At 41.9% G+C, this 21,310-nt stretch overlaps 1 protein-coding gene across 5 annotated transcripts in view; it reads right to left on the bottom strand.

Moving 5' to 3' along the window:
• magi2a (membrane associated guanylate kinase, WW and PDZ domain containing 2a) overlaps positions 1-21,310 on the bottom strand; it is a 201,089-nt gene that overhangs the window by 136,215 nt on the left and 43,564 nt on the right. For all 5 annotated transcript variants that reach the window (XM_034133627.1, XM_034133625.1, XM_034133624.1 and 2 more), the window contains exon 2: positions 4,942-5,058. In XM_034133627.1, the coding sequence (XP_033989518.1) occupies positions 4,942-5,058 (117 nt within the window). The remainder of the gene's footprint in view (positions 1-4,941; positions 5,059-21,310) is intronic.

Consider the following 21,310-nt stretch of genomic DNA (forward strand, 5'->3'; position numbering starts at 1 on the left):
GCCTAACCTTTGTCAGAAGGAGGAGACTAATGAGTATACATGCAGCACAAACACCAGGGGTTCCTGTTTTTCATTCAACAATACAACAATACAAAACTACAAAGCAGTATTGCCTCTATTCACCTCTATCTTAAAAGCCTCAGTCATCTTCACACTGGGCCCCAGCTCAGAGCTCCGCGGTGAGGCCCCCCTCTGTCTGGGCTCCTCGCTGAGACTCGCACTTCTGGCACTTCTGGCGTTTATTAGGTTTCTCACCGAGATTCTAAATAATGAATGAGGAGCACTGGGGAGCTCTTAGTCCTTTTATTAACCTGATTATTACTTTCATCCATCACACATCAGGCTATTAAACAGAAGCGCAGACATGTGACAAACTGAGGAAAGAGATGTGGGCCAGTCACAGGTACATGGCAGTTAACATATGCAGAATTCACATTTGCATGTTTTCTTTTTTGGCGAGCTCTAAATTGTTGATGGTGCACAGCTAAATGATGAAAACGAGGTTGAAGGAAGAAAAATTAATAATGAGAAGCGGAAGATAAAAGCAGCAGGATAAAATGTGCGTGACAGACAGAGATTCATAATTCCTGGTAAGCAGCAAGACTCCAGGATAATCAAACCGGCGACTGTGGATAGACAGATGGACTTGCAGTCTCTCTCTGTCTCTCTCACATTAGTAAACACCATCAGTATTGAGCACAGTTGCCCTGCCCATTAACGAAAACTCAATGCCCCTGTGGGCATCAAACTCGCCATTAACTCACAGTTGCAACCACCACTTCCTGCTATTAGGACACATGTTGTTTGTGCATGCATGTAAAGGCCAAAGCACACAAACACAAGCATAAATGTAAAGACTTACAAGAATTCAACAAAGCGGTTAAATAGACAAGCACACTTCACAAGACAGATGGGGGAACATCCAATCACACCCACCATAAAGTTCAAGTCTCCATTAGCGCATGTTCACTGGGATGTTCTGTTTGAGGCTGTCAAACCTACTTTGTTCTGTCTTTACATGCTAACCAAGCTTTTATCATCACTGCCAGCTGTCCCAAAAGCATCATGGGAAGAGGTTAATGGTAGCCATTATGGTGGGGCGAAGAGGACAATGGTTTGTTACAGATACTTCCACTACCATGGTTCATATTCACAGGAAGAAAAGTCAAGCTGATTTGTACTTTTACTGTCAGTTTGTTGGTCATTCCTATATATAAGATGGTTCATATTTGAAAATAACTTAAAAAAATAAATAATCTACAATTATAATATACTGTATAGACATTGTAAATAAAAGAAGAGGGCATGTACCATTCTGGAATAGTATTCATTACGCTTAACATGTACCATATTCAATAGCATTAGGCATAGTCATGGTTTGTGTCTGTAATAACTTGCCCTTTGTTCCATTGTTCAATACCTAAATTGCAAACAAAATAGAAAAAGCAAGTGCAACACAAGTAAGCAGATAGGGCCACATCTTAGACATAGCTATAGTCAGTGTGCAGTACATTGTCTTACTTTAGAGAAGTTTAAAAAAAAAGTGGGAAGAGAGAAACTTGTAGAGCATCGTTACAACGTTATAACTACACTTGACCTCTTATAATTACTCTCAGTCAAAACATTGTCTCTTTACTAAGTGCTTCACAAGGCCCAAAGTGCTAAAGGGAATATTATGAGAAATGAACATACTTGTGAAGAATAAACAAAGAATGTAAGAAGAGGAAGGCAATCAGTAAGAGTCATCCTGATGACCTTCATATTTTGTATCACATATTTATTTCCCTGCAACACAGGCACTGCGCTTATTCATATTTGATTCAGTATTTTGGGGAAAACATGAAAGACACTTGTGTTTTTAATCTTTTAGTTGATGTGCCTAACCTTCAAGTTATTTACTCTTAAGGTTTGCACTAAATACATGCACGCTAAGTGTAACCCTCTGTGTGTGTGTGTGTGAAATGTTTGCTCATACAGATCTATATTATTTAATGGCTTGGTTTTCCAGTTCAATTTTAGCTAAATAATTCAGCTGTTCTCGGTCAGTGTAGCCCACTTAGGCGCCAGGACTAGTCCACACACACTTATTTCTCTCCGCTCTCTAACTCGCCCATCAGATCTATGTGGATTACCCGACGATAGGCCTGATTTCACATGGGCTCAGGTTATTAACGCTTTGACCTTGGATTTCAACCAGGCAATTTATCTAAGAGCTGGCACAGCCCTAGCTGCCCTGGATGACTCCGTCCGAGCACCTCCATTGGTATGGGTGGAGGAGCTCTGCTACTGTCTGCCTGTCAGCCTCCATACCGCCATCAAATGTCTTTTCTCCACCACTCAAGGGTTATGTTTAAATTGCTGTGATGAACTAGTTTAGATCCATCACTTGTAGACCAATTCTCTTTTCTTTTGTCCCTTAGTCTAACGTATTATTGATCTCACCAGAGATCTCTCAGTTTGTTTGATGTTTTTCTCATACTGCACCTGCCTTAAAGGTGTCCATCTGTGGCTCTTTTAAAGCAAAAGTCCTTTATAAACCTGGTATTCACATGTGATCTATATCTGGATTCATTATCTGGATAATGCTATCTGATGGGAGGTGACCTTTGAATGTGTGGGTAGATTTTCTTTTCCTTAGGAATATGATACTGCTGTACAGAATGACGTTACACTCTGAGATAGTATCACGATACGAGCCTGATCGACCTCAAATGTGGTCTGGCTGCAACAATGTCATTTTCGCACAAAATGAAAGTTATATTAGTTTTCATTAAACTGATGCTTGTATCAAACGCAACTTACAATCTACCAATCAACCATGATAAGCTAAGTGTTAAAAAAAAGAACCTGCATGTAATTGACTTTTTTTTAAACAAACCACCAATTTTGTACACAAAGCTTCTGAAGAGTTGTGTTTGAACAATTTGAGATATTCAGTTTAGCTAACTCTGACTTGATACTATCGTTCCTTTTTGGATCCATCGCCCTTTGGCAAGGGACTACAGTCAGACTTACTGTACTCTCTGATTTGACCTTTTTACTTGACCAGGATGTTCAGTTCTAATTCTCCTTTTCTAGGAAGCCAAAATGGTAGAACAATAATTTTGCCTCTCTCTCTCTCTCTCTCAGTTTATCTGCAGTCCGTTTACTTATGTGGTTATCATTATGCCTCCTCCCCCTTTCCCCTCATTTACTTTTGAGTGTCTCCCCCTCTATTTGTTCTCCCATTTGTTCTCCCCTTCACCTCTTTCTCTACCGACAATGCCACACCGGCAGCGCCTCTGTGAGTGGTAATCAGAGAAAATTACATTTCTGTTCCAAACAAATAGCCCTTCTTGTCCTGCTGTATTCTGCACAAAGATGGCGATGGAAAAGTGGCTCCGGTGAAATCTGTGTGCTCCTGGCCTTGAAGAATGCACCTCCATTAAGGATTCAGGGGAGAGTGAGCCAACAGACAGCTGGGCCTAATGGCAAAGCTAGGCTAATGCGGAGCTAACACACACTACACACAGATAAGAGCTTATACAGACCCCAACAGACACCCTTTAATATTGCAGCCTATTGACTGATGGCGATGAGCATATGTTCAGCAAACATGGCAAACAGCAATCAGGAGAGTATGGATTAAACATCAGTAAGTCTAAGCTCATATAAGCACTGGCTGCTTAATACGATTGATAAAGACCACATACACACACACAGAAGAACTAGATCTAGGAATTGAGCTTGAAATGCTTTACTGAACTAAAAAGCCCTCCAAATCTCATCTTTGATTGTCTGCACAACACTCAGCCGCTCATCTGTGTGATGCAGTTAATGCGGCTAATTGTCTACAGAGGGCTGCCGTCAGCGCTTGATGTTAAAGAATCGAACGGCCAGACAAGCTAAACCAACACTCCCGCTGCTAATTGATAACAGCCACAGACAGGTAGTTGGGAGTATTGGGACTGAAGCCAATGGGAAGAAAGCATCTCATCTCACACACTTACACAACACCTAATGCTCTTTTGGGAGTAGACTGATACGGGTTGATGAGAAGCAAGAAGCATGGTTGGCTTGACCTATTAGCGTTTCCCTATTGATCTGAAACCCAGTTGGTCATACGTGCATAGCTACAGTGTAGTTATGACGATGAAAATCTTAGGTCACAGGCTCCTCCAACAGTGCAACACAATAAAACAGAAAAAAATAGTGCAAGTAAATAGTAAAAAAAAAAAGTGAAATAGTGCAAGTGATTGGAATGATATATTAGATAAATAATGCTGTTTCTTATTTTCCCTGGAGCTCATGAAAACAGTTGTAGTATATTGATTTTGACAGTTTTCTTTGCCCTTCAAAACCAGCAATGTCCACTCAAGCCTTATCTTCATTGCATTGTCCAGCTCGACTCAACACCCTTTTGGGAATTGGTCTTTTTCTCCATTTTATTTTTCACTGCGGATAGTAACCCTTCATTGTCCTTCTTTCGTAAGCAACCAAACAAATCATGGAAACAAATCTGGGTTGGAGGAATATACAAAATTGTGGTTGCTATTGACGGTACTGAAGTGGTACCAAAAAAGTACTATCTACAACATTTAATGGAAACCCCAAAAAGACCAAGTCAAGGTTAGTGAAGCCACTTGAAAACATGCAGTGGAAATATAGCCTTTTCTGGCACTTAATGAAGCATTGCTCATCAACTGATTGAGATTCCAATGTGGCAAATTCCTATGCTTGAGCTTCAAGTCCAATACAATGAAGTGAGTGAGTGGTCCTTGAGTCGTGGTTGTCAAGTGTGTGCAATGTCATGTATTAAGAATGTTGGATGTTAGCAAATATTTCACTGAAATAATAATGAAGCTAGATTTTGACACAGGGCCACTCTTTGGACAGGAGCCCGAAAGACGGCAAAAATAACAAAACGTGTTTCACTTAAGAAGGGGGGGGGAGGTAACTCACAGGGGACGGTGCGGAGGTAGAGGTTGTCCCGGATGATCTGCTGCAGCTCGTGGTCCACCGAGCCTTTCTGGAAGCGCAGGTTGAGGTAGTGGCGCAGGTCCTTGTCTATCACGCCCCCTGGAGGAACACAAGGAACAGGAATCAGTACTAGGAATCACACCTCCCCCCCATCTTCAAATCAATCATTCTGACATGGAAGGCTATATTTTCCCTCCCGGTAGAAATAACCTACACAGCCCTCGATCAGAAATGGGTTTGTGTTTTCATTCGTTATCCAGAAATAAGTTGCTTTGAGTCGGTTTACTGTGCAATTTGCGAACTTCAACAAAGCAGCGGAAGCTGAAAACACTGCAGCGACAAAATGACCCAGAAATCGCTGAGAAGCACAGCAAACAATTTGAATGTGCCAAATCCCTACAAACAAACACAGCCAGCACTAATGAATACACTCTGCCCTCTCTCATCCAGCATCTGTCAAGTGCAGCCACGGATTGGTGGAGGTGTTAATTGGAGCGCTGGCCAAACACGTGTGGAGAAATGTCTACATATAAATCAACCGCCGTCTTCCCCCCCCCCCCCGGAGGCAGTTTTTACTTCCATTTTCCTCTCTCTCACCTGAGTCTCTCCCTCCCTCCCCCTTTCATCTCTCTCTCTCTCCCAGTTCTTTGAATGGACTTTAAACCAGTAAATCTCGCTGGCTCAGCAGGACAGAAGATAAAATAAATAAACGATGCAGCGACAGAGAAAATGAAAGTAGGAGAGATGCAAGGCAAGGGCAAATCTCATGAGGGAGTAGAAAGGGGGCGCAAGCTAAAACAGGCATCATCTCCAATCCCCCCCCCCCCCATTCCCCAACAAATACTCCATCTGTCTACTCTGCCACACTCTCATAAAATGACATATCTAATGGACGAAGGAGGGGGATGGATGAGAGGAGGGGGCGACTGACGTTACTTAAGGGATTCCTCACGGTGCCGCTCCAAACCTCTCGTCATGCTTACTCCTCTACGTACGAGTAAAGAGGCAGAGAGGCAGACGGAGTGGGCGCACAGGCTGGAAAGACGTTCCTCTAACCTTCAGCATCCTCTTATAACAGCAACTTGGCACCGTGCCACATAGAAATTACCCCCCCCCCCCCTCTCCTCTTTCCCCCCCCCCCTGTGATCCTGAAGCAGTGGCTTCCAAGCATGCAGGAGAGCATACATGTAGACAACACATGTGCAGAGACGCATCCGGACATTAACGCACGTTCAGTCGACTGCAAAAGACAGAAAGGTGGATGGATGATATAATGAGCGAATAATGAACAAATAACCTAGTTTGGAAGTTTTCGGTCATATTGGGGGGATTTATTATTTAGCACAATCTGGTTCTTCTGTCGTTCTTTCTGGACACACACACACACGTACTAATCCATCAGAGCTGAACTAATTCACGGTGCGCTGCATTATAATCATGCAAACCTGAATGAGAAACACCGGCTTCGTCTGTGTCTCCTTCAAAAGACGTTGAGTAGCACGACCAACCAATTTATACATTTGCATGAGAAAAGAAGCCAAGCCAATGAATGTGCATACTGAAAAGGTGAGCAGACTCAGAACCACACACACACACACACACACACACACACACACACATATATTAACAAGCTGAAAGGCACCTCTTGTGCGGCCAGCGGTGGAGCAGCCAGTATAGACAGAGTCCTCTTTCCACAGGTTTTGTGATGCAAATAATGTCCGCTGGAGGAAATCTTGCGCTGGATCTTTCCCGTTAGAGTCCCCCCAGTACTGTCCTGTCCATCAGGTCCCCAACTCAAGCCACTGCCAGCCAGCCCCGGAAAACAAATCCCCTTCTCTCTGCACTCCACGGTGGAGAGATGGAAAAGGAGGGAGCAGAAGAATGACACAGAGGCAAAGAGAGAGCGTGTGTGAGAGAGAGCGGGAAAGAGGAGGGCAAGGGGAGAAGTGTGTGTCGCTGCGAGAGAGGGAGAGCGAGCGTTGAAGCTCTGGTGGTGGGGACCAATCTCACCCAGATCCCTGTTTTCCCTCTCGGATCCCTCCAGATTCTCAGGTCCTACGATGCCCCCCATCTGCAGCACGGGGCACTACATCTGCTTTATGTGACTCTCTCTGATTAAAATCCTCCCCCCCCCCCCCCCAGCTTATAACATCCACATGGCCTGCGTCTGACCTTCCTCCACTGTCAACCACCACATGATGAAATTAAACATCATGTTAGAGCCACAGTCATGTGTTAATTAACAGAATTCCTATAGTTTTTTCACTAAAGCGTTAATTTAGAAAGCGCTGGTTTCTGGAGACTCTTCCAGCTCATTTTGCTCATAAATTCAATTTATCTCTTTTTTCATATTCTCTGTCTCCTCTGTAATGACATTGCCTTATTTTTAAGTGTATGGGCTTGTAAACACATTTGCAACCCCACAAACACAGTTTTCTTTTAAAGGGTAATACATCAAATAGAACCGAACAATGTCAGATTTTATGGGTGTTAAAGCGGAAAAAACTAAAAATATGTGCAGACTTCTGACATTCTTATATAAATAAAATGTCTCCGCAGATGTATGTGTTTTGTCACAAGGACATCTAATAAGTAGGGTTGGGACAAACAATGTTTTACATTATTACTTTAGGCTAAATGGAAGAAAAGAGGAAAACACATGTCAGTATTTTGTCAAGCCCAATTCAACCTCGTCTAATTCCTATGCAGCTATTTACCAGGTCACAGAAGATAAAAACAAGCAAATATTTGCCATTTTGGATTGATTAGGTAATAGGTTTCTCGGAAAAAATAATAGCCACAGTGGTGGTCTAATGGATAGTGAGGTGGGCTGAAGATCGGAAGGTTGCGAGTTCAAATCCCGCCTGGAACACCACCACTAGTGTGCCCTTGAGTAAGGCACTTAGTCTTCAGTTACTCCAGGGAGAATGTCCCTGTAATTGGTCATTGTAAGTCGCTTTGGATAAAGGCGTCAGCTAAATGCAATGTAATGTAATATCAACAGTTTGTAACAAAAGGGACAAAATTGAATTTTGGTTAAAATAATATTATCAAGAAGACTATGAAATACCAAAAGTGTCATGCAATCTTCTGCTGTAAAAAAGGACCGATGCATATTAAACCTTTCCCAAACAGCCAGAGGGTTTTAACATAAAAGACACAAGTCTTTCTTGCCTAATTGGCTGTGATTTTGAGAGAAAGAAAGGCTTCTTCATATGTTGGATTGAATTGCCATATTTGATGGACAAGCATCACCAGGATGTTTATCTTCTTCGTCAAAATTCTGTCCATCTTTCACTTCACTTCTGACACTTCACGTGTCATTTTAACTTTCTCACTCAATGTCATGAACCTGGATATTAAAGCCATGCTAGCGTCAAAGCTGTCTTTGTTTAGTTTTATGTCCCAAATCAATCAGATTCATTTAACTTCAACCCTCAGAGGAGCTTAACACTGCAGCTCTCCCTCGATATGGCCTAATATCTGGCCATGTATCCAAAAATAGATTCTGTTTGTGTGTGTGCACATACATCAGTGCAAGAGAGTCCAATTCTAGCAGCGGCCCCACTGGTCTGGAGTCAGTGAAGTGTATGAGGGTGCAGGAGGTCATTCAAACAGATGTGATGCTCTCTGTCTCTGGATGTTGTTCCTCATTAGCTCTTGCAGCTCAGACAGGGCATCTATCATGACTCCACTGATATGTGACACTGCCGACGGGGAAAGGTGAACGACCGAGGGAAAGGATGGAGGTAGGAGAGGAAGAGGCTCTTGATTGACAGAACCTCAGGTAAAGCCCCTTGCAGGTGCTTGAGTCAATCAGCAGAACATGAAAACAATCCCAGAGGTATGAGAGGTTCATGCATTTATTTCCATAATGTGAAACGCCTCGTCCTTGCAGTGTAGGATTGGAGCCGCACGCAGCCATGATAACTGTTTCCTAAACAGATGGGTGGATGAGGATCAGTCGTTATGTAGAAGAAGAGAATCCAACATCTAAGCTCAGCAGGTGTCATGTAGTTCCCCGGGGAGGTCAGGAGAGAGAGAACAGTCTGTGGAGAGTCAGGAAAACAAGAGAGCAGCTGCTTCCTCCGGGGGATGGAGGTGCGATGAGCATCCTACTCTCTCGGAGAGAAGCTCCCCTGTGAGCGGAGATAGATGGAGCAGCTCTCAAACTAAAAACGATGGCAGTTCTTAACACACGGCGTACATTTCTCCTACTCATTTGCCTACATCAATGAGAGTTATGTTTGAATGTGTGGTGCATTATGCATGCTCTGTTGACTTTTGCTTGCTACTTCCACTGCCACAAATACAAGTGAATTAACTGAAACTACAAAAGTGTTGTGATTTATACACAGTTCTTTTTCAATGTTTTTCAAGAAAATTGTACTCTTACATTTCTGGTTTAAGCATTTCATTTTCCTGCTTAAGCAAAACAAATCACTTTGTAGTTTTGTTTTGGAGTGTGAAAGAATGATGACAGTCCGAGTGAAATAGCTTACACGAGATTGAGAAAGAGAAAAATATGTTTTCCTTAAACAATTCCATCCAGCTATTCATGCAGGTAAAGAAAGCTCAATAGTGGTGTATTTGAAAACTGACTGAAGTCCAAAAGTTCATTATCATGGACATAACAATTACACAAAGATTTCAGCAGCATTGTGACAGTTAAGATTTTTAAATTATTCTAAAGAGGACGGAAAACGTTCTATATTATCACGAAGATTCCAACATGGAGCGTGTGCCGACAATAAGTGAGAGCTTGGGGCGCCGTCATCAGAGCAAGGCAGACGACATTTATCACAGCCTGCTCTGAGGGTAGCTGACGGGAAACACATATGTAGCATTACCACACTGTGCGTATGTATGTGTGTGCATTGAAGTCGCAGGGAGCGCCAGCTAACAGATGTTGGGATAATCAGACTCATAAGATCAGGATGGGCTAAACACTGTGCCACCACACACAAACGCTCTGATGATTAGTCAGCAATACACACAGAAGTTGCAAACGCTGTGGTGAAAGTTGTGAAAGATGTGCTGGAATCCATAAACAAAAACTGGTTTTCAGATGGGTTTACACGCAGTCACAGACACAAGAACAGTTTTGTTTATGCGACAACAGCATGTATTAGCGCTTGACTTTTCCATTCTTCTTGATCTATCAGTGAAAATCAATCTAATATTGGCAAAGTTAAGAGAAAACTTGGATACATAGTGGGATCTTTAAGAGGTGCTTTAACTAGAAATTCCCATCGCAGGTCCCTTTTCTTTCAAGCTCACCTCCTTTGTACAGTAGGCATTCAAACTCAGCAAATTCTATTTTTTATTTTTCTCAAACTTAATGATATCAGTGAATATTGTATGTTTGTCCGAAATAATGATGTGGTACCATATTGTACTGAAACACTGATTAACACTGTTGTTGAAAGGCAATACCATTGTTCTTGCCCATTTTAGCAACATACAGTAATTATAAATTACATATTTATTTTTGCTGAAAGCCATCATGAATTCAGAACAGTCTAGGCTAGAGAGCACATCTTTTTTTGTTTACTTTGAAGCACTTGTTGCTTAAAGAGGGAAAACCCACATAAGCAAGATATTTGGGAAACAAACCCCATTCATTAGAGTTTTAAGTAAATGTATACATCTGTTAAGAAAATCCCTGGACTATAGCACCTGTTTCTTTGTGCCATGAAAAAAGTATTACTTCCCATTTAAGAAATTGCTAATTTTCTGAAACTACATGACAACAGCCTATAATACACACTATGCTCTCCAGGTCCCACAGGTGATTATACAGCGAAGCTTCCTTCTGTTGTTTTTGCTGACCATCCCCTTTTCACCCATTGCCATGGAAATGCACTCACCCCACCAGCTGCCTGAATGTGTGTTTCTGATGAACAGAATTTGTCTCTTGGTGGGGAGGCCTGCTCCATTTGAGCCTGGGAATGGGACACTCAAGAGTGCTGCTGGAGCAGGAAATGGAATATGTCCTTCACATGCTGCCATGCTTTGCAGTGGCTAAGCAGTAGATTGATGGAAAACAGCATGACTCCAGACGGTTACCTCACATCTCTGAACCTGCATTGCATTCAAAAACATATGGCTCCATTTATACCGATCAAAATGTGATTGGTGTCCAGATTCTCTGTTTGGAAATGGACCAATCCAATCACACTGCATGGGGTTAGAGGTATTAGCATTGAATCTGGTTTCCTGTACCCTAATCGGATGTTTTTTTACCCAATTACTGTAGGAAAAGGTGTATGCGTTGGTAGATTGCACTATAGGGGCACAGTCATCAAATGTAATGACAAGACATCTGTATTAGGCATTTTGCTGAAGAAGGGTAGGACCTTTTTTTGTGTTGTGTTGAGTTTGATGTCTTGTTTGTCAAGCGCTATAATGACATTGATAACATATTTCTGTCCATTGATTAGACCCTCCAGAAAAACGCGATTATGCGATCGCATAATTTACCGCATAATCAGCAAAATGGCGCAGATTTTTTAAAGGGCGCATATTTATTAAAAAGTCGCATAATCCCCGCATTTTTCCACACAAAGTTGAGGGAAAAAAAAGTTAACGTGAAGTAGTGATGTTATCAGCTCGCGCAGGAATACAACACCGTAGAGTGAATGTGTGGAACTCACACGAGAGAGAAAACAACAAGATCAGCGCCATATAGATTATTATATACTATTATAATTATATACTATAAATACTATTATACGGCTCTGACCAAGATGAAAAAATCGAATCCATCTCATTTGCCTACGAACATTTCTGCTAAAGACCGGGCAAAGCAGTACCCCAATGTCTTGCACGAAAGTGGGGGGAAACTATTCTGCACCCCGTGCAACTGTGTGTTGGAGCATAAGAGAAAATCAACGGTGACGACCCACTTTGATTCATTCAAACATTCTAAAATGCTTTCTGCTGCTGCGGACAAGAAAGTCAAACAACTCACGTTCACCGAGGCATCAACCTCCAAAACCCTTTCGAGGGCTACAAGAAACGAGGTGAGTAGCCTACAAGATTGAAGCTGGTCAGATAACGAACGAGTAAATGAAAACAGAATGAGGCGGAGAAGAGTGTGTGTGTGTGTGTGTGTGTGTGTGTGTGTGTGTGTGTGTGTGTGTGAGAGAGAGTGATTAAAATAGCCCATATATAAATACATAAATAACACTTTGTGATGTAGCTTGCTTCTAGTATGCTTGTTTATCATAGGAACTCTTTAAAAGGGCTCACTTTCATTCAGTAGTAGCCTAGTAACAGGGTGTGGGAGAAGAATCACCTTTTTTCCGCCTCCCGCATATTTCGCAACTTTTCGCATATTTAGCATATTTCCGCATATTTCGCAACTTCACCGCATAAAATCACATAAAAACCCCGCATGTTTAATCGCATAATCAAGGATTTTAGCCCGCATAATCAAGGATTTTAGCCCGCATAATCAAGGATTTTAGCCCGCGTTTTTCTGGAGGGTCTAATTGATATAAAACATGAACAAGATTTTTTTCAACATCAATAGCAACAACAGGCTATTTTCTGAAGAAAGAAACACAGAAACAGAATTACCAACCCTAATCTGAGCGCTATGAAACAGAGAGTAATACAACTAGGACTATTCATGCGTAGGGAGATTTGGTAAACACACCAATCTTGCTTAAGAGTAAGGAACATTTTCATCACTACCCTCTTGGGCTTCTTAGCTTCCTCTGTCCTGGGGCTCTTCAGCTGTGTAGAGTTTTCACCGTGAACATTACTCCTGTTGTGTATATATATTGGGCTTTTATTGTAAAAGGTAGAATGGAACCCACTGGCAGGCTGAATTGCTTCATGAAGGCAGTGAAAGCTAGGCTTATAGGGAACCCATTTGAACACAAGTGGTTTGATTATTCTTAAACCATTCAAATTGCGCGACCAAAATAAACTTCATAATGATAAGCAAAAATGTTTTCTATTGCCAATTTCATGACTGAAGGTCCACAGTAGGAAAGACAGTGACACCGATTACATGCATATTGGAATAGACAAGTACATAAAAGCTCAATATGGATTTATGTGCTTAAGGGTGGAGGCCAGAGGAAAATCTCTACAGCATGGTATGTATCAATACATGCTGTTATTATGTGCTATATGTAGATGAGGATCCCTACAGAAGCTGTATACTAATGTTTAATGATGTCATGACCCGTCATTGGCCAACAGCGGACATCAGGCTGTGTAAGTCAAACAGGTAACACCTTTCTCTGTCCTTGTACAAAACTATATTTAAACGCCCAAAGCTCTGAGCGCTACCTTTGCCCAGTCAGAGCTAAATTTGGTCCCCGCTCTGGCGTGAGTGGCAGCTTTAGCTAAAAGCCACTGGCTGCCACTAAGTACATCAGCACTCTGTTAAGTCTCCAGGTATATCACCCTGGAGAGAGGCTTGTTTTACACCTCGAAGAGAAGCCATGCTTGAAAACAAAGAGGTGAAAAGAAGGTTGCAACTCTGAAACTCCTTCAGAACCATTTTCTCTTCCCAACTGTTGAAAGCTCTCTTAGAACAGAAAAACTGCTCTAAATAGCATTAACACATCAAATCTGTAATCACATGGGTCCTTGTGTGGTTTAAGAGAAAACCATATTACATTTCTGGAAAAACGTCATTGTAAAAGATACTTTAAATAAACACAGATGTTGGAAAGTTGGCTCAACTAGAAAACCAGCCAAATGACATGTTAATCACACATTAAATGAAACACCCCAACAATTGTTTTAAAAAGCACCCTAATCAGGCAATGAAGATAATACAATGTGAGTGAAAGGCATAGGGCAATTAACACCTCTTTAGTTATAGTTACACTTCTTTGGTGATTAGCTAATTCCCTATATTAAGTTTGTAGTGCCTCGCAGTTTGCCCCCATTCTAAACGATTGTTTCTATTCCTAGATCCACCATTTTCACTCACATCACACCACTTACTAAGGCTTTTACACTAACTGCGCTACTTTTTACTGCTGAGCCAGCCAATAATTGCATCAAATAGATTTCGACTCCAAATCCAGTCACTGATTTAATACGATTGTGCGATGATAATCACCTAACTTGTCTCCTTGGTCTCCTCCTCTTTAATTCTATCTCCTATTCTCTTTCGTTTCAGGCTACCATTTTCCATTGTTTCTATATTTGTAAAAGAAACATAATCCTCAAATGAGGTTATCTATTTTTTCATTTGAAGTGTCAGCAACTTCAAGGAGCAACTCAAAGGGCTCATAAGTGATGGGTTTACATTTGCAACAAAGATTGATCAAAGTCCTGCCATCACAAAAGTAGCCACTGCACATGCCTGGTAGCTACAAAACGTCTAGAATTCTCCATTATGTAAATCACATTACATTTAGCTGACACTTGTATCCAAAGGGACATGGAATAAGTCCAATAAACCATGAAGAACCAAACTCAGAACAGTAAGAAACCTGCCGGTACATTTTCTTAAAGTAAGCCAAAGCATTGCACAGTACTTTGCATAGACTTTACATGTAATCGCGACGCATGAAAAAAATGCATCGCGTCCAGTTTGAACGCACAGCCAGGATAGAAAACGGGCACGTTTTTGTTGAGGAGTCCGATTTGCAGCGAGGGAGAAGCCAACCGAACGGCTGATGCTGAGCAAAATATGCTACAATGAGCTTCTAATATGTGGATGGGCGCCAAAGGAGAAGAGCAGAGGGTAGGATGCTGAAGAAGAGGGTGAACGATAAAGAGATTTCAAAAAGGCAGAAGCAGACTGCCATGGGTGAATCAAAAGCACGGAGACATTGCCAACAGAGCGAGCATGTCAAAGCTACTCGCATATAACAGCTTTGAAGTCCAAAAGAGTGTGGTCCACTGGTGGGATGGAGCATCCACACTCAACATGCTAATGTGGCTCAGTCAGGAGGAACACTCTCCTCCTTTAACATGTTTACCATCCGTCTCCTGCCATGTCGTGTCAAACTGACGCCTCAAAAAATGTCATTTCCTCTCAGCGCTGCCATGGCTTCAAGACACAAAGGAATCCATTCCCACTGAGAGACTTTTAGGCAGATGAAGTGGACAGAGAGGTAAAAAGGCCAAACACACAAACTCAACAATGCGGTTGCCTTGACAGCAATATTACTTCTGTCACAGTAGAGACAGTGCCAAGAGACCCAGTGAAGCGAATCACACACGATGATTCATTTCCATGAACTTTGTTGTTGGATATCAGGTATGTCTGTATCTTTAGACATCACACAGAGATCTCACACTTTATACTTGAGCACAAGGTACTTTGCTATATTTATATGTCTAACTAACTCCTGACAGATGAAAGAAAAAATAGATACCTGGAGCGTAGATAAGTGATGATTATTGCAGAGGAGACATGAGTGGAGAGAATAAAGCTGAGGGTCATAGTTATAAAATAGACAATGAGGAGATGAAGGTTTTTCCCTTGAGAGAAAGACACAGAGCTGGAAAGGAAGGGACCAGCAAAGATCAATATGTGTTTCTTAATTGGGCTGTTATTCAAAGACCCAGTGTGCATCCAGTAATCACTGACACCCCATGATAGAGCCATTTAGCTCCACTGGGCCATGTGGAAATCCATAAATGAAAGGAGCGGAGTCAGGCTGTATACAATGCAAGAAAGATATTGAATTCTAATCTTTTGTGACCAATATTGCATTTGAAATGTGAATTGCGCTAATGTTAAATCTATTAAAAAGTGTAAAGGCTCATTGGTGTACTTGGTAGTGAAACATATAGGTTGTGTCAAGAAATAATACAAACATGTCTACAAAGCATTACGATTAGCTAGCTAGTATTCCATTTGTTACTTTTTTGCCCTTTACAAATAACTTCAAGCGTTTACAACTTGTGAATATATCGTTAACTTCTTATTTTTCTAGTTTTGCTAAGTTTCTGATTTATAAAAGAAGTCAAACAGGAAAGTAACATGAGACGGCAGAAAGGTAGGTTGCAGTTTTGCACGCCTCAACTTTTCCTTTGCAATTAGGATTATTACAGAAATTGTAGGTATGCTCGCTTCAGGTTTCACCTCCATATCTATACAAAGTTTTGACAACCTACAAATCAGATTTTTAAGTTTCTCTCCATGACCTATGACTTGACCTATACCCAAATGACTTAGAAAGGGTTATTAACGCCTTTGTAACCTCGAGACTGGACTATTGCAACGCTCTGTATGTGGGTATGGACCAGGCCTCAATCAAACGCCTGCAGCTAGTCCAAAACGCAGCTGCACGTTTGCTGACTGGCCACAAAAAGCGTGACCACATCACCCCTATTCTGGCCTCACTACACTGGCTTCCAGTTCGGTTCAGAATTGATTTTAAAATCCTTTTATTTGTTTTTAAAGCACTAAATGGGCTGGCTCCGGCCTATATAGCAGAACTCCTCCAGCGCTACACCCCAGCCAGAGCTTTAAGGTCTGCTGACCAGCTGCTGCTGGTAGTGCCCAAGACCAGGCTTAAAACCCGAGGGCACCGAGCCTTCGCAGCAGCTGGCCCCCTAGGCTCTGGAACACTCTGCCCCTCCATGTGAGGTCGGCCCAGACCCTAGGGGTTTTTAAATCTAAACTAAAAACACACTTCTTCTCTCTGGCTTTCTAGTTAGAGCGGAGCACGACTCCTGACTGTTCCTTGTGTTTTTATTTTAATTTTGTTTTTTATATATTTCTGTTGTAATTTATTGTCTTTTATTGTGATTGTAGTAATGTGTTTTTATTACATGTACAGCACTTTGGCTCGACCAAAAATCGCTTTTAAATGTGCTATATAAATAAAACCTGATTTGATTTGATTTGATTTGATGACCTGATCTATAACTTTGGTGAGTACTTTATCATCATGACTCAACATAAATCACAGCCTTAACTTTCAAAGCAAGACCCAAGATGCAATAGGCTGGAACCATCCTTTGTTAATGTAATGTTTTTGTAATTAAATGAGTTCCTTCTGACTTAAAAATTGCACCCCTTGAAAAAAATATGTTAGAACGAGAGGAGAAATTATAATAGGGGAGATATCTTGCACATATTATCCTTCAACAAGTTGTGACATGTTTAACTCTTGCAAGAACTAAGCCAATGGCCGTGTTTATGGGGCAGTACATTTCCATCTCACTGAAGCTTGACCCCTAATGCCCAGAGTGTGATTGATGGCTGAGTTAGCACACAGTTGCAGGAAACCGGGGCTTATTTATATCAATGCATTGCTGTTTAATCGCCGAGCCATAATGGCCGCCACAGGGCTCACTCCTACGCATCGTCACTGTTCCAGTACGGCTCCCATTACACCTTGCTGGAGCCAATTAAATTGAACTAACCCAATCAGAGCCCGGTCTGCTGAGCTCGGCAGAGCTGCTAATAGAAGCTGATGGAAGAAAGATTTAAAATGTTGCAGCTGAATCACACTTTGCATATCCCGTATTCCCCACTTTGTTTATTTGCGCTGGCAGAGATGAATTTGAGGATATGTCGTGCCGTAAGAGGCTCATGTAGCTTCCAGAGAGCAAACAGAGCCGCGGATGATATTCTATAATAATGTTTCTTAAGCAAGTGTAATGGGGTAAAGTGGTGCACGTGCAGAGGGAGCTGTTGAATATTCCTTTTCAATTAACTTTTAATGAACTGTGACAATGTGACGCTCAGAGGGGAAATGTCGATGAAATATTTGCTTGAATTATTATTTGTAGAGTAAACTTGGGGCCTGTAAAGGGATGCAGACAGGTCTTCAGGTTTTACACACAAACGCATTTGCCAGAGCTGAATGAAATTCATCAAGTATTTCTCTCTTCAAACACACACTCAGGTTAAAAAGCTATACACAAACATGTTAAAGCTCCCATGTCATGCTTTTCCGGTTATTACCCGTCCCCTTGTGTGTTATGAAGGTTTTTATGCATGTAAACGGTGTGCAGAGTCAAAACCCTCAAAGTACACCCTGTAGCGAGTAAAACTCTAACACAGAAAATACCTCCCCAAAACGCCTCGTTGGAGATACGTCACTGCCCATTTGAGTCTTCCATTTAGTTCCGGGTACCGCCTGATGTCATGCGGTACCCGGAACGAAATGGACCAATCCCGAAGAGCTATGGCCACACCAGCAGCGGCGTGTTCCTCCTCCAGAGGTTCGAAGAACCGGCATTTCACAGACGAAAGCTTCCAAAACATTGCCCAGTTTGAGGCCGGATATGCACAGCTTGTTTGGACCGTTTGGAGCAGGGGAAGATCTGGGTATACAACCTGTAAGTTTGCATTGTTATTTGTGTATTTATCAAACAAGACTGTTTAAATGTGTAAACTGTGTTGGACTGCTAAGCCATTGACACAGTGCTAACTGTGCTAACTAAGTTGCTAGAGTTTCCATATATCAACTCTAATATCAGCAGGTGGCCTTGCATACATGTATCTCATAGCAGGAGAATGTCTGCATTCACACACACGGAATACTCATACAGTATACTGTACTGTGATTTACCGTACATTGTGACCGTACATATACTGCATGTAGCTAACGAGGCTAGCTGTATGCTAGCGCAAAACAATGTATTCATGCAAGTTACATTGTATGGTAGCAGAATACCCGTATACGATTGCAATTATAAACACGTTATTGCTAGCCTAATATGAACCACTAGCTTTTGTTCATAGTAGTTTTATTACACTGCATTATAGTTGCCTTTCCTCCAAGCTAACGTTCATATCGTGTTAGCTACCAAGGTAAACAAAGCTAGGTTAGCATATTAGCAGGCAAGCTGTTCATTACACAACTACTAACGAATCTAAAACAACTAAGTTTCTCTAATATTTTGTGATTTGCATTTGATTTCGTCCAGCCAGATCCTGGCGGACAATCCATGACGTGCTAAAAGGCACTTCTACTACTACTGAGGCGTCGTGCTAAAAGGCACCGCACCGACTGTGCGCAGGCAAGATGCAAGGAGGAGGAATGGATGATATACCGTGTATATATGTATATTTATGTTCATTTTGTACATTTCTAAAAATAAAGTTTAATGGAAATACTTAGTAGGCCTATCCTTTCTTCCCTGAATTCATATATAGCAAACCATGATTTGATTTCTCATCAAACAGTAGTAGTTTATAACGGGTAAAAATAACTTACTCTTTGTTATGAGCGGCTCGTAGGCCACAAAGACAAGGAGACATACACGAGTTTACAAAACCACGGCACATTTATTGTGGTAAATGGAGAGATAGGTGGTTGAGAGGATCGCAGAGTTAGTCTTCCTGCAGCCGCTTTGGAGAGAGACTGGGGCCGTAGTGTCCGGAGGTGTCCGTGATCGTGCTGATTAGCCTCTTCAGCTCCACCCCATCGTAAGACAAAGGCCCTGGGGCCGTCACACTCTTCTATAACAACAGTTAAAAATATATATGTATATAAAATATACGGCTGTGCCGACGCCATGATAAGACTGATGTTACGCTGAGAGCAGCCGGGAAAAGCACTGTTAGACATGGGCGCAGCCTTTCTGGTGGTTGACTAATCAGAACGAGTGGCCGAGCTGACCAATCGGAGCACACTAGGCTCACAGGGAGGGGGGGGGCAAGAGCTCCAACGAGTCGTTTAGTGGAGAAAGTGAATACTGCTGAATACACATGCTTGACAGAGATGCTGTATGCGAAACCAATGTGAGTTTGGAAAATTGCACAGTATAAATCTATTTTAGTATACCTCAACAATGTAATTATGATCAGTGGAAATGGCCATGACATGGGCCCTTTAACATCACAGAAATATGGAATACCAGCCCAGTGTCACCTAGAGAGTTGCTTCAAATACTGCCTCCCCGTCACAACCTGCGCTGTCAGAATAGCCACCACACATAGCCAATCATGGGACACTTCAAAGGCCTTTTCGCCCAATTGCATTTGGCAGCCTGACTTCAGATCAGAGCTTACTGAGCAGAGCGGTGGACTGTTTCTGAGCTAACATCCCCCAGCAGAATGCCTTTTATGGATAAACCAATACATTGCAAGAAAACAGGGATGCACCAGAGAGTTCAGAGAAAAACACACAAACATAGGCCGAATAAAGTGAAGCCTTTGGACAAGTGCATGCAGAGTGAGAAGCAGACTAGAAGCTGCAGCGTAGATCATCCGAGGTATTTTAAACTCCAAGAGGAACGGTTGTCAGGTCAGATCTCCACAGGATTTCAACTTGATTCCTTCCAAAGCTCTCCACTGTTGTACAGGGACCGCTCTACAAGCAGTCAATTTGGTGTGCGGAGGAGGTTTTCGGAGGGAAATGTGTTCTGAAGCCTGAATGTGTACAGTGCATTATTAAGCACCCGGTATCTGGGACATAGTCCTTAGTAAAAGGTCATCTGCATAGTTATGAAGATGCATCATGCAAATCAACTGCTTAACTTTGCATAGGAATTAAGCTATGTTCAATTGTAGTCCTCACTTGGCTGTGGACATACTTTGATACAGTTTTAGATATGATAATAGATATGAATTAGTATTTATATGAATTGTCAAATGACACTGTGTAATGTGAAATGGGGTTCTATGTAGGGATGAATCCACAGAGAATTCTCACTTGACTCCTTAGCGGCTTTCAGCTCAGTTTTACTTCTTAAAAAGTTGCTGCTTTGGTTCATTCTCACCTCCTTTAATTAAAAGGTCTGAAAAATCCATCCAGCCTGGCAACAAACAGCAGACAAACAAAGTAAGCAACTACTTTGTGAATATAAAAAGGAGCTTTTGGAAGCAAAACAGACTTTAATTTCTACTTCTGGAACTACAAAACTGTTAATGACTATTGCTTAATGGTAATTTTTTAACAGATGCAGCTTTTCAACTTTAAAACAGACACAACACTTACTGAAAATGAAGTACGCTCAAACCAATTTGGACTTCTAATAGAGTTTAGTTTAGCCTATGAATTGTATGACTACCTTTGAGACTACAGTTTCTCCTTCAGAATCTGATCCGACTCAAACATTAATTCCATTTCCTGGATGTACCCATGTGAGTTAAGCTACTACAGGCCTCTCCGCTCAACCACAGTGCAGCCGGTCAACCATCTCAAATTGTCCCGTGTCGCCCTTCCCTGGAAACATCCAAATCACAGGCTGCCCATGGCTGTCTGCACTGGATTCAAAGCCCTGGTGCTGGCACACATAAAAGGCTGCTGAAAAGGCTGCAGAACATTACTCGGAGCTAGAACTGTGCCCCCAGTCCAATGTGTCCCTCACAGGCAGGAAATAATGTTTCTTTCAAGTTCCCTCCAAAAAACTATAAAATCCCCTTAAGGCATTTCTTAGAGTTTCTTTCTTACGTGGTTAT

Source organism: Trematomus bernacchii, unplaced genomic scaffold, assembly GCF_902827165.1.
Source record: "Trematomus bernacchii unplaced genomic scaffold, fTreBer1.1, whole genome shotgun sequence".
Classification (NCBI taxonomy): domain Eukaryota; kingdom Metazoa; phylum Chordata; class Actinopteri; order Perciformes; family Nototheniidae; genus Trematomus; species Trematomus bernacchii.